The sequence below is a fragment of the Barbus barbus genome (genome assembly GCF_936440315.1).
Source record: "Barbus barbus genome assembly, chromosome: 20".
NCBI lineage: Eukaryota > Metazoa > Chordata > Actinopteri > Cypriniformes > Cyprinidae > Barbus > Barbus barbus.
This window is the reverse complement of record NC_136748.1, coordinates 28,809,911-28,823,819: the sequence shown is the minus strand read 5'-3', so window position 1 is coordinate 28,823,819 and position 13,909 is coordinate 28,809,911. Positions and strand designations below refer to the sequence as shown.

Genomic DNA, 13,909 nt, shown 5'->3' with positions numbered 1-13,909 from the left:
AAGCCCACGGTATAGCCTCCGAGCCCGTGTTTCCCCGGCAGACGTTCTGCCATTATCCAAGAGGCTATAATCACCTCTAATATTCCTTATGCACCTAAGCATGTTCTGAACCTCCTTCGGGAAGGTTGGGCTTCCGCAGCATTCCTGTTCCAAGTGGAACGGGTACGTTTTCCCAGTGTTATCCAATCTTACTGAGTGGGTAGTGCCATAGCACAGTAGCTGGTCTTCTTGTGGTAAGCCCTGACCTACGCCAAAAAGTAGGGGCGCAGGAGGCTTCCACAGGTCACTGGAAGGGGCAGTATCCGTGGCCCTTTGGTAGGGATCCCAATTCGTCAGTCACCCGACGTGACTCGGAATGACCAACTGAAAGGGAACGTCTCGGTTACGTATGTAACCCTCATTCCCTGAAGGAGGGAACGGAGATGTCACGTCCCGTCGCCACGGCTGTACCACCTCTGAGCAGCCGGATCAACGGCTCGGCTCGGCTCCTCAGCGAAAACCTGAATATGTGCTGCACCTGCTGCCTACTTATACTAACACTGTGATCAGTGGCAGCTGGATGCAATAATCGCATGCCAATGTGCATTGGCTCGTTTAGTTACACTCAAAGTGGATTGATCTCTCTAAGCGAGATCCCAATTCGTCGGCCACCCGTCGTGACATCTCTGTTCCCTCCATCAGGGAACGAGGGTTACATACGTAACGGAGACGTTCTCATGTCCACTATGTATGCAAACCAATTGAAAAGCTTTTGAAATGCATAATGTGCGTTTTAATAATAATGCATATTATAATGTGCTATTTTGATTGACAAAAAATTATCATTATATTATTTTTATACATTCACATTTATATTAACTTATTTATGGTTTCTTGCATGTTTTGCATTTATTTATGCATTTATTTAGCATGCATTGGTAAAATAACTGATATTATAGAAATCAATGTGCTACATTTTTATTAAAAAGGTAAAAAATTAAACGTATGCAAACTATCATTTTATGTATTTATTCATGCATTTATGCATGGCTATTTTCTGCATTTACTTATGTTTACTTATTTATACATTCATATTTTGAGCATTGCTTTTTAATGCACTTATTTATTTGTGTAATTTATGAATTTTTATGCATTCAGGAATTTATTTATGCATGAATGACATAACAGGTTATAGGAGTGAATGTACTGCATTTTCATGTCAAAATGTAAAAATATATCTGCAAAATATAATTGCTTTATTCCTTTCTTTTTGCTTATGGGGTGAAATGGGGAAGTTTTGGCCTATTGGGGAAGTCGTGGCCTAATGGTTAGAGAGTCAGACTCGTAATCCAAAGGTTGCGGGTTCGAGTCTCAGGTCCAGCAGGGATTGTAGGTGGGGGGAATGAATGTCCAGCGCTCTCGCCACCCTCAATACCACGACTGAGGTGCCCTTGAGCAAGGCACCGAACTCCCAACTGCTCCCCGGGCACCGCAGCATAAATGGCTGCCCACTGCTCCGGGTGTGTGTGTGTTCACTGCTGTGTGTGTGCACGTTGGATGGGTTAAATGCAGAGCACAAATTCCGAGTATGGGTCACCAAACCTGGCAGTATGTCACTTCACTTCAAATAAGTTTTTTTTATTTATCTATTTATTTTATTGTATTTTTTTATTTATTTTTTGGCAGTTTATTTGGCATTCATTGAGCAGGAAGTAGATTAAGATCAAAATGTCATGAAAATTAAGTCATGAAAGCTAGAAGACAAAGCCTGCTTTTGTAGATTAAATATAATGCTTGAATTAAAATAATGCATGGACGTTTGAATAGTACCTTCATTAAATCTAATGCAAGTTTAATGCGAGTTATTTTAGCCTGTGCTTGCAGCTCTGAGTTGTTATTTTTTTTTATTCCTCATTACACATTTCTTAGTTCTTTTTAGCAGCAGAACGCCTACATCCTACTAGAAATCACAACTTCCTCACACAAACAAACTGGCGCTGTACTGTAGGTGAGAAAGAATGAGTTGTGTTTTGTGTGGACTGAAGGATTAACATTCACTGTACTGTGGAAGTTCACCAGACGGATTACAGCAAAAATACAAAACCAGTTCAATGCACTTTAAAACAGTCATAAAGAAAGAGCTTCTGGACCCTTGGAACTGGAGAAAGGGTCATTATTCAGCACTGGACACTATTCTCAGGAGGTCAAGACAAGCAGTTAGAAGTTTTGATTTAATTGACCCTTTTGGGATGGACGGGTATAAATATGTATAACCTGCCAATATTTCCACCATTTTGGCCATTTTTAAATGGCTACTTTAAAGTGCTTTAAGACTCTTTTCCTGCTTTGGTGCTGTGTAGTGATCCATAAACTTGGTGCAATCTTGATTTTTTTTCGCCCAAGAGAATAGGGTCAGTCTGGTACTGAAGAACCTTTTGAGCTCTGTAATTCTTAAAAAAAATATATTTTCTTGTGCTGTTCAAACCCCACAAAAACCGTATATGCAAACGAAAAATGACTACATGCACAATCGTGGCCTCTTGATTCACTTCAGGGTTTATCCAAAGGTCAGCATTACAAAACGTCATAAGAAAATAGTTATAAAAGATCAAATATAATATATTTTTTAATAAATCATAAATTTATTTCTTTAAGCATTTCTATCAAAATAGTTTAGCAGTTTTTTAGAAATATACTTCCATCAGGCTCGCTTTTATTTCATTTTTACATAATTTCAATCAATTTTTATATATATCATCGTTTTAAAATATATTATCTTTGAGCTCAAGCACTTCATCTTTATTTAAATTTTGTATTTTTATTTAGCTTTATTTAAACGTGTTTTATTTTCTTTTATTTATTTGTATATTATTATCATCATCATCTTTAAACATACATTGCAAACACATTTTTAATCAAAAGCTTATAATTTAATAACTTTATTTCTATAAACATTTCTATAGAAAAGGGCTTAACAGACTTTCAGAAATATCTTTTCTTCAAGACCAGGCACTATTTTATTTTATTTATTTAATAATTTTTTATTTAACATTGTTTCTAGAACATAATTTCAGTCAATTTATCATTCAGTTTATTGTTTTCTCCTCTATATGATGAGTGTTCTGCGCAGTAGGACAGATCACAGATTTATTAAACGTTTGTTGCGTGTATCCGGCAGCTCTTGCTCCGGTCTGGCCTGTGTGCTGACTCTGGTTTACCGTGAAATGCAATTGCTGAGTATTGCGACGGAGGCTGTTTTCCCAGGTCGTTTTTCACCGTGAGCCGCAGACTTGTGCTTTATCTCAGCACACAGGCATCATTAGAGATGACGCTGACCGGCTGCAGCGCCGCTGACTGTTGTGCCGCACCGGGATACGCATCTCTCTGTATATTCCACAGAGAGAAAAGTGTTTCTTGGACATGCTTAATCTGTCTTCTTTTCAGTGCGCCGACGCTCCCCATCCATCAAACGGCGCTCACAGTGGCTGCGCGTCAGTCTGCTGTCCCGCTCAGGATTCTGCTTTCTGTCTCCCCTCCTGTTATCTAATATATTTTTATTGCATGACTGTCTTTGTGTGTATGTAGCTCTCTCCCTCTCTCACTTCTGTTTCTGTGTTTCTTTATCAAACTGCTGTGGCCTCAAGCACAGAAACACAAGCAAGAAATCTCCCTGAATTTTCACTTTCTATTAGCATCTGTACTCAGATTCGCACAGAGAGCCACTCGGCTTCATGATTTATGGCTCTAATAGAGAAATTTTATATTTACAAGCAGCAAAATAAACATCGCAAATTTGATTCCAGCATGTTACGGCCTGCCTTGGGGATGGCTGTTTATTATATGTCTGGAGGAAAACGTGAAGAGCACAGCGAGCGTTTCTGGCCATGAAATGAAATATTAGAGCGATTATTGTCAGGAGACCGTTTTTTGGGGGAGGTGGTGGGTTTTTTGCCGGTTATATGTTTTTGGTTTGTTTCTGTCTTTTCTGTTTGTCTGTGCCCTGATGGAGTCTAGTGGAAACAGACTTTTGACTTTCATCATACTGTAAAGCCTGGACAGGACGAAACATTGATGCATGAAGTGTCCAATCCCCAAATTAGTTGTGCTTTTACATGCTGTTTAAAGATGGTATGTCTTGAATATATATTTGAAATAATAGAGACCAGTAATAATAAATAATAATAAAAATAATAATTTTTTTGCATTGTGTTTTATTACATTTCATGTTATTTTATTGCTTTGCATTGTGGCCTAAGATGGGTTTTTTTCAGATTTATTTATTTGTATTTATTTTTTTAGTTGGGCTATGCTTATCTAACTCCTTACACTGATCTTATACTTATCTTAACTGCTAACATGTTCCTCTTGAGAATGAATGGCTGTAATAATGCAAACAATAGCTTAGTAAGTGTTTGCCTGTGATCACTGCTGTTTCCTGTAAAACAGTGTAAACTGGTGCTAAGTGCCTAAAACTTAAAAGGTTTTGATTCTATGAACCTCACAGACTTAACTGCAGAATGCAGCGAATTGATCAACCAGAATCAAGCATTCCAGACCGATATTTTTGTATTTTAAAGAATAGATTTTTTATGTCTTGCCGTGATTTGTCTTTTCATCAGCTAGAGAGAAAGAAAGAGACGATGTGAAGTTGCTTCCTCCTGTAAATGGGAATATCTGTCAAATGTATTGAATCAGAAACCTGTGGCTGACAGGTGTTTTTACTTGTCAGAGATCAATAGCAATTTGATGAGTTTCAAACACGCAGCTGTCTGTTCTGATGCATTCAAATGTAGCTGTTCTGTTAGGACGCATCGGTGAAGTGCCACAACACTGTGTCAGATTGACAGATGCCTCGTGATACATGTGAATATATACGGACAGAGTGTGATGTTTCATAGCAGCACTTTTTTGTCTTGCCAACTCAAAAATAGCATCCAAATTTTAGAATGAATCATCCATCTGTTAAAAGTCCTTTATTTTGAACAAAATGCATCTGCATGCACATTATCTCCAGACATATGATTGGTTTTAGAAGCAAAGCAATTTCCCATCACAAGTAAAGCTTGAAACACACATCTAATCGCTCTTCATTCTGTTGTATCTTCCCGTGATTATCGGGAAGTGATAAAGAGGCTAATGCGTGCATTTCATCCCATCCGGAATCACTTGCGCACATCATATACTGTAGATCAGATATGTTTGCACTGAAAGCATCCATGTTTTCTGACCTTGCATTTATGTTTTTACTCAGCGTTCAGCCGGCTGATGATTCATCTTTTGGCCCAGTAAAGCTGCGGTTTGTGCTGTCTTAATCTGGTATTCAGCGTGCCATAGTCTGGCTCCCTCATGGCATGACATTATTGCAGATACGCTCAGGCAAGTGGTGAGAGGAGCTGCATTTGGATTCCTAGATCATTCAGTCGATAAGTCTTGATTGCCTGAGCAGTGGAGGGAATGGTTGTAATCCTGAGGGATTTCTTCGGCGGCCATGCTGCCTCTAGATTGCTAGAAATGCCTTTTTTCAGATACCATTTTTCATTTATTTGATCCGTTCTCATGCCACGACTGGTTTTGAGTCCCTACCTGAAATGCCAGATTGATAAACTGTCTGGAAGTGACAGTGCAGATATTTCCAGTCTCACTGGGGACTTTAGTAAAATGCCACCAGTGCCACCAGTAAATCTCTGACCTTTCTTCCTTTCTGGTTGGAAATACTGCACGTTCTCGCATGCAGATACGTTTTGTTCGAAACGAATGGTCCTTTTGAAATTAATCGTCGTGAGAAAGCGACGGTGAGCCACACCAGATGTCGTCCGTGTCTTTTTATGTTGACAATCCCGCTGGAGATATAGTGGACAAGGAGCGATGGCACGCTGGGATTATTCACCATGGAAACCCGCTGTTGATCGAGCCCAAAAAAGCAGTGTTTGGAAAGGATCACCTGAACGTCAAGCTGTTCACACGGCCTGTTATCAAACAAATAAAAACTGACCAGCTCTGATAACACTCAGGATCATGGTGGGATTGTTGACCAGATGCATAATGTGGGTTTAACATATCTACCAGGCTGCATGGATATGGCTACATGTCCAAACTGAACACATGTCTGTTTACTTATGCTTTACTTTGAATTCATTGCACTACATTATTTAATTATTTGCTTGTTTTTTCTTTTATTTGTTTGTTTTATTTCATGGAGGAAGTCATGGCCTAATGGTTAAAGAGTCGGACTCGTAATCCAAAGGTTGGCCGGCAGGGATTGTAGGTGGGGGCAGTGAATGTCCAGCGCTCTCTCCACCCTCAATACCACGACTGAGGTGCCCTTGAGCAAGGCCCCGAACCCCCAACTGCTCCCCGGGCGCCGCAGCATAAATGGCTGCCCACTGCTCCGGGTGTGTGTTCACTGCTGTGTGTGTGTGTTCACTGCTGTGTGTGTGTGTGTGTGTGTGTTCACTGCTGTGTGTGTGCACGTTGGATGGGTTAAATGCAGAGCACGAATTCCGAGTATGGGTCACCAAACTTGGCCGTATGTCACTTCACACTCACACACTTATTTAATTTAATTTAATTTAATTGATTGTTCTTTAATTCATTCATTCATTCATTTTTTTGTAAATGTATTTATTTGTTTGTTAATTCATTAATTTATCATTCCATTTTATTCATTCATACTAATTTATTGAAATGAATTTAATTTATAATATTTTATTTATATTAATATAATATTATAAATACATTATAAATATATTTCAAATATTATTATTTAGTTTCAATTTAAACAAAACATTTGTTTATTTAATGAATTAATTTAGTCTTTCATTTGTTCTTTAATTCATTCATTTGCTCATTCATTTATAATTTATTTGAATGAATTTACTTTTTATTAAACGTACATATACTTTGTTTGTCTGTTTGCTCTGTAATTAATTATTACTTTATTTGTTCTTTAATTCATTCATTCATTTATTATTCTATACATTTATTTCATTCATTCATTCATAGTTTAAATTAATTTGTTTAATTTCTTTTAATACATTTTTATTAATTTTATGAATATATTTAATTGTATTTATCTTAAGAATATAATCATTATAAATGTATAAATACATTGAAAATACATTTCAGAGGTTATTATCTGATGTAATTTACATTATTCAAATGATATATAAATTTAATTAAACACATAAATTATTTAATTACCTTTCTCCTTATTTTTCTTTTAATTTTCATTTAATTTTAAATGAACTTTTAAATTATCTTGACATGACTTTTAGCCTGCCTGTGTTCAATTCAATTCACGTTTATTTGTATGGTGCTTTTCATAAAATTTAAGTTTCAACATTATATTTAGGAGAAGCTTAAGTTGAAGCTGTCAGGTTGATGTCTGTATGGCAGAAATGTACAGTAAAAATCATCCAGTTAGTTCTGGATTTTGCATACATCAGCATAACAATGGAAACTAATCCCGTATTTTCTAGTAATATTACCAAGGGTCGACATTAGGGTTGGGCCGATAGACGATGCCATCGCCCATCGCCAATGGCTGATAGACATCACGATGTTGAGCCGGCATCATGATTCCACGACCCCCCATACCCCCCGCTATCTGCCGCATCCCAGTACCGTGTTCGGAAAGAAAATGCTGTGTAGCCTACTACGGGACGCCAAAAGGGAATAAATACATGATGGGAGGAATATATATATATATTTCAGTAGCCTAATTTATCTCGCTGTTATATCATTGGGTAATTATACTGTATATAGCCTAAATTGTGGGCATCAGGAAGAAGCTATTATGCCTGGCACTGAAACTGCTTCTTGGCGATTGCTTTTTAGTTTCACTTTAACTTTTGAGATTCACGATCGCACGTACTCTGTTTATACTATGGAGCGACAGTACTTACCACACATTGTACAAGATCAGATGTTTGTCAGTTGTGCTCAGGATCTGCAAATCATTCGTGTCTCAAGCTGGTCGCACACTGAATGAGAAGCTCAGCATCGCGTCGCTCCACACCATGTCTTTGCATTGTTTTGAATCATTGCTAGGCGCCAATTTTGTAGCCATCGCCCAATCCTAGTCGACATGTACGTATATTGAAAATAACAGCGGGCCTAAGACAGATCCTTGTGGCACTCCATACTTTACTGGCATTAATTGAGATGATTCCCCGTTTCAATAAAAGTGATAACAGTCGGACAGGTAAGATCTAAATCGTCTTAAAGTCGTAGTTTAAAAGTTTTGTAATTGATCTCTGAGTATGTCATTATCTATAGTGTCAAACGCAGCACTAAGATCAAATAAAACTTGCAATGAGATGCAGCTTTGGTCTGATGCAAGAAGTAAGTCATTTGTGCTATTATGGGGCCTGAAACCTGACTGAAATTCTTCATAGTTATAATTTTTTTGCAGGAAGGAGTACAATTGAGCACACGCAACTTTTTGAAAAATTTTAGACATGAACGCATAATTTGACATGGGTCTGTAATTTACCGGTTCACTAGGATCTAGGGATGTAACGATTACCGGTTTGACGATAAATCATGATAAAATTCTCCACGGTTAGTATTATCATTAAAACCGTATTCGATTACCACGATTTAAACAACTCACGATAAATAAATACTGTCCAGCATAAAGCACAGTTTTAAGTAAAAGTCTCACGTGCGCACAGCAGCAGAGTAGTTTCGTTTTGACTGAAAATGGGGCGGAAAAGCTGGGAGGTTTTAAAAGAGTGCTGAGGGAATTATGCAAAAGAATATATGAATGAATTAATTATATGAATGTACCTCTGACGGTTCTGACTGTCTTCAGAAACGATTCGATTGCATTTGTTTTCATTCTCACTCCATGTAGTACCTAAAGGAAGTGTTCTTAATCGCAATGCTGCTTTGTTCACGGAGGTTACTGGAAACAGCTGTATTCAGTTTTTCTATAAGCGCCACCTAGTGCCAGAGAGTGGATTTACAGAGACTTGCATTTAAATTCAGCCTGTGTGCAGTTACTGTCTGGCCAAAAACGTACCGAATTTGCATGCCCTGCTGTAAATTTTGACTGGTTGATGAAAAACAAGCTTATGTGTATTCTACACATTTAAACAATTCAGATAAGTTATCTAGAATTATTTATGGAGCAGATAAAATGCATATATTCATTTATTAATCACTTATCATTTTGACTTAATCCTTTACTTTATTTAAAGGCTAAAATGTGAGGATTAAATTTTTATGAAACTTTTTCAAAGCTTTATTTGAACATTTACATTAGATATTTGAACATGCTATTAAATTGTTGTCAGTCAAGTTGTCCAATCCAAACATCATTGGTCATGTTATTGTTTTAGTGATTATGCAAACAAAACGTCATTTTATTTGTTGTTTGTTTAATTTTTAAATATAAAACTTGGTGAATTGATTTGTGTGTCGGTACTTTTTGAACATCTCCAGCACATTTTAACAATACCGTGATGATACTGATAACCGTGATAATTTTGGTCACTATAATCGTGATAAGAAATTTTCATACCATTACATCCCTACAAGGATCTAGTTGTGGTTTCTTAATAAGAGGCTTAATAACTGCCAAATTGAAGGTTTTGGGATGTGACCTAGATATAATGACGAGTTAATAATATTGAGCAGTGATTCTTCTGCTACAGGTAACAACTACTGTATGTCTGTTGAATTATCGTTCTGTATGAAACATGTTATACAAACTTGAATAACTTATATAACTTATTCAGTTTCTGACAGTGTTTGTTGAATGTAAATCATCTGAAAATGGAAAAAAGAACATGTTTAACTTCCAGCTCTGATATTCAGACTTGTTTTGATGTTTGTGTTGTTTGACGTTAGCAGAGGTTGTTTGTCTCAGATTAATGTGTATCAGTATCTATTTATTATTTACTGGCACATCTGTGCTTGTAATGGGCATCTTCACACAGCATCCCTTGGATCTCTGTTGGAATCTCTGTTGATCACTGTTTTTTTTTTTTTTTTTCTAGGAAGCTAATTTTTAAACATGAATGCTTCATTACAAATTTTTCTGTGAATTTTTTTATCTTAATTATCCAGAGATTTTTTATCATTAAAAATAATACTGCGTTAAGGCACGAGGCCATCCGTGATGATAATTTACCACAATTAAGTGTAATGCACAAAGCTAACTCACATTTTCTTTCTTTCTCTCTTTCTGCTCATTTCTTTCGTTCTGTCCTCTGTTTCCTCTCCATCTGCCTGTTTCCAGCATGTGTCTGAGCTGTTGGCGGTGGTACGGCTTCCGTTCATCCATCCCAGCTACCTGCTGAACGTGGTGGACAACGAGGAGCTGATCAAATCTTCAGAGGCCTGCAGGGACCTGGTGAACGAAGCCAAGCGCTACCACATGCTGCCACACGCCCGCCAAGAGATGCAGACGCCCAGAACTCGCCCGCGACTGTCTGCCGGTACATTGTTCAGGATAGCTTATAGTCTCTTCAAGATTAGTATGATCCTTGTGGTGAACATCAGACACACTGGTGCTGCTCTGAGCAGCATTTCTGTGAGTTTGTTTCTTCAGGGGAACAGATTTGGAGAAATTCAGCATTCCATCACTTGCTCACCAATGGATCCTCTGCAGTGAATGGGTGCCGTCAGAATGAGAGTCCAGACAGCTGTTAAAAACATAACAATAATCCACAAGTAATCCACACCACTCCAGTCCATCAATCGATGTATTGTAAAGCCAAAAGCTGCATGTTTGTGAGAAACAAATCCATCATTAAGATGTTTTTAAACTTCAAACCTTTGCCAAAATACGAGTCCACAATCCATAAAAACGCTTCCTCCAGTAAAAAAGTCCATCTCCTGTTGTCTCTCTAATCAAAATCCATAAAATATTTGTTTAAAATAGTTTTGTACTGTGTTCGATTGTAAATGGTGCTTAATCTATACATATTTCACTCCTGATTCAAGTGAGATGACTTTTTCACTGGAGGATGCAATAATATGGACTATGGACATAATGATGGGTTTGTTTCTTATGAACACACAGTTTTTGGCTTCACAATACATTGATTGATGGTCTGGAGTGGTGTGGATTATTATATTGTTTTTATCAGCTGTTTGGACTCTCATTCTGACAGCACCCATTCTGATGCATTGGTGAGCAAGTGATGGAATCCTGAATTTCTCCAAATCTGATGAAGAAACAAACTCGTTTACATCTTGGATGGCCTAAGGAAGAGTAAACTTTAAGATATCTTCATTTATGGGTGACCTATTCCTTTAACTCGACTAATTTTATTAGATGTGGTCGTGACTTGTAAACTCTGGTAAGTAATTGATCTTTATGTATGCTGTGTACTAGGGCTCCTATTTTCATACTATATTGTGTATTTTAACATGTGTTGACCAATCAGCTGCCAGGACTGTTTTATAACAATGCAGTGCACAGATATAGAAGCAGCAGCAGTGTGCTGGATAGAAATCCGTCCTGATGCGGTGTGACAGAGCGCTGTTGAGCGGAGCGTCTGGAATAGAGCCACAGCGCTGTCAGAGAGCTGCCAAAGCGAGCGTTAGCCGCGGCCGTCAGCACACCTGCGCCTCTTATTACTGAGCTTTAGCCAGTGGGTAAATTTCACCTGTGTGTACTTAAGACAAGCTGCGCTGAAATTATCACACCCAACGACCCAGTTCACCGCCGACCGCGGGGCTTTAAAATTCTCTACATTCATTATTATGTAAAGAGTTATTATATAAAGAGTCAGAAACGGAAATCTGTTTTGATTCATCTTTTGTTGTTGCTTTTGAATAGCACTGTTCTTTTTGAAAGCGCCACAGTGTTTACACCTTTCAATGGAGTCCAAAAATGTGTTGAATTATATAGGCTGGGATACAAGAAAGTATTTTAAAATGGAACAAAAAATAAAACACCAAATCTGAGCTAAAGCCGCAGCTTTACTGAAAAATTACAAAAAAATGTAAGTGTTTCAAGCAGCGTGACATATTGCCATTTTTAATTACTGTAGCCTATGCAGCGAGGCTGTTTTAACATGCAGTGAGTTTTTTGCAGTTTTTTAACATGGACAAAATAAAACACTTCACCTTTAGAGAACTTGCTTTTCTAGGTGGATGAAGTTTTATATCAGCAACACCCATCCAAGTGGAAAGAACTAGGTTTATTTTGTTGTTTGGTCATGACATGACAAAAAAGACTGGTTATTGTCATGCTGTAACGTAGTTTGTAAATGCTGCAATTATAATTGTGAAACAGTGTGATTGTTGCATATTTTTAATGTTTATTTCCAGCGCTGACGCTTTCCATTATTAGTGCATTTACTGTGAACACAAGTCTTTTGTCAGTTGAATTATTTTCTGCGGTAATTAGCATACTAAACTTTCCTGTGAAGTAAACTTGAAAACATTCACAGCCCATTTTTCTCACATAATACAAAATACATTTCTCAAGAGTTTGGAAGCTGCAATTATGTACACTGAAGCCTGAAAATTCTGCTTTGCATCACAGGAATAAATAGCATATTACAATTATTCACATAGAAAAATGCTATTTGAAATTGTAATAATATTTAACAATATTACTATTTTTACTGTAGTTTTGATCAAATAGATGTAGCCTTGGTGAGCAGAAAAGACTTATTTTACAACCCAAACTTAGTTTGAGTAGTGTGTTTTGGATTAAAAACAAAAATGTTTACCAAAATTTAAAAAATGTATAATGGGGCTTGATTTTATCTTTTTGGGATTTATTAGATCATGAAAATTCAAGGATTTTTGATGTCATGTGAAAGGAAAAGTCATTTTACAGGCGAGAAATTGCATTTTGAAGAAAGATTGTATTTTATTTTTCTTAAATCAGGAATTATCTGTTAAGAAATTAAACAGACTCAGTACTCATTTCATGCTGACTTTAAATGCTACAAAGCTTCTTTTCTAAACATGTTTGAAGGTGCGTTTTCTCTCCTGCTCTATTGTTTTATGCTCCCTAACCTGTTGCTAGAGGGTCTTGGGGAAAATCTAAATCCAGAAAGCTCCATGAATTCTTTTCATGTCATAATCCATTGCTGTGATTTGGAGTGGGGCAGAGGTGGGGCGATCAGCAGCGGACCGCCTGCTGCTTGAGTCTGTAATGGCACAGTCAGCAGGAAGGAGCCGAGCGCTGTGGGGAGATCATGAGGCTGGCAGAAGGGCGCGGACCCCGGGCCCCAATCCCAGCCATGTTGCATTAACACTAGATGAGAGAGGCGCTCTTGTTAATTTCGGTAGCACTTTAGATTAGAATACACGTTGAGTTTTCCCTCAATAAACTAATCCTGATTTGCTGTTTATTTATAGTAAGTTATGTTTAAGAGTGGGATAGTATGACGAGATCTAGAATATGGTCATGCATTAATATACGCTTTATAAACACTAATAAAGTAACTGTATCGTGTATCTTGTCAGTGTGTGCACTTGCTTGGCCATTTGTAGTTGATAAACAGGAAAGTGGGTTCAAGCGCCAGCAGAAGGCAGTGTAATGGAAGTGGTCTTTAAGAGAAGCAGTCTATCAGCGGAAGTTTAAAATCAGCTCGTAAGTGTATTTACTTGTCTCAGTGTTTAGCGCATTTGCCGTTGCTAGGAAACGCTTATTTTGTTTACTAGGATGAGAGTTGCTGAAATCACGTTTGGTCTCGTACTGTATCGTGTATCTTGTCAGTGTGTGCACTTGCTTGGCCATTTGTAGTTGATAAACAGGAAAGTGGGTCCAGCTGAATTGAAATGATCATTTGTTAGATTGGTATAATAAAGGTTATTATACCGCGGCAGCGGTCGCGGCAGTCGTCGTGTGAAGCCCTCCTAGTGTGAAGACCAAAGAGTGTAAAGACCATCGACTCTACCGTGCGACTCCACCGGGCAGGGACACCGGCAAGGGATAGTAGTAGCTTTTTATTTA

At 37.7% G+C, this 13,909-nt stretch overlaps 1 protein-coding gene across 1 annotated transcript in view; it reads left to right on the top strand.

Annotated features, from left to right (window-relative positions):
* The window catches only part of LOC306885936 (kelch-like protein 29), a gene marked incomplete at both ends in the record, with an annotated part of 86,430 nt that overhangs the window by 42,658 nt on the left and 29,863 nt on the right, over positions 1 to 13,909 (top strand). Inside the window, one exon of the mRNA XM_079442761.1 lies at positions 10,226 to 10,424. Coding sequence (XP_079298887.1) covers positions 10,226 to 10,424 — 199 coding nt within the window. The remainder of the gene's footprint in view (positions 1 to 10,225; positions 10,425 to 13,909) is intronic.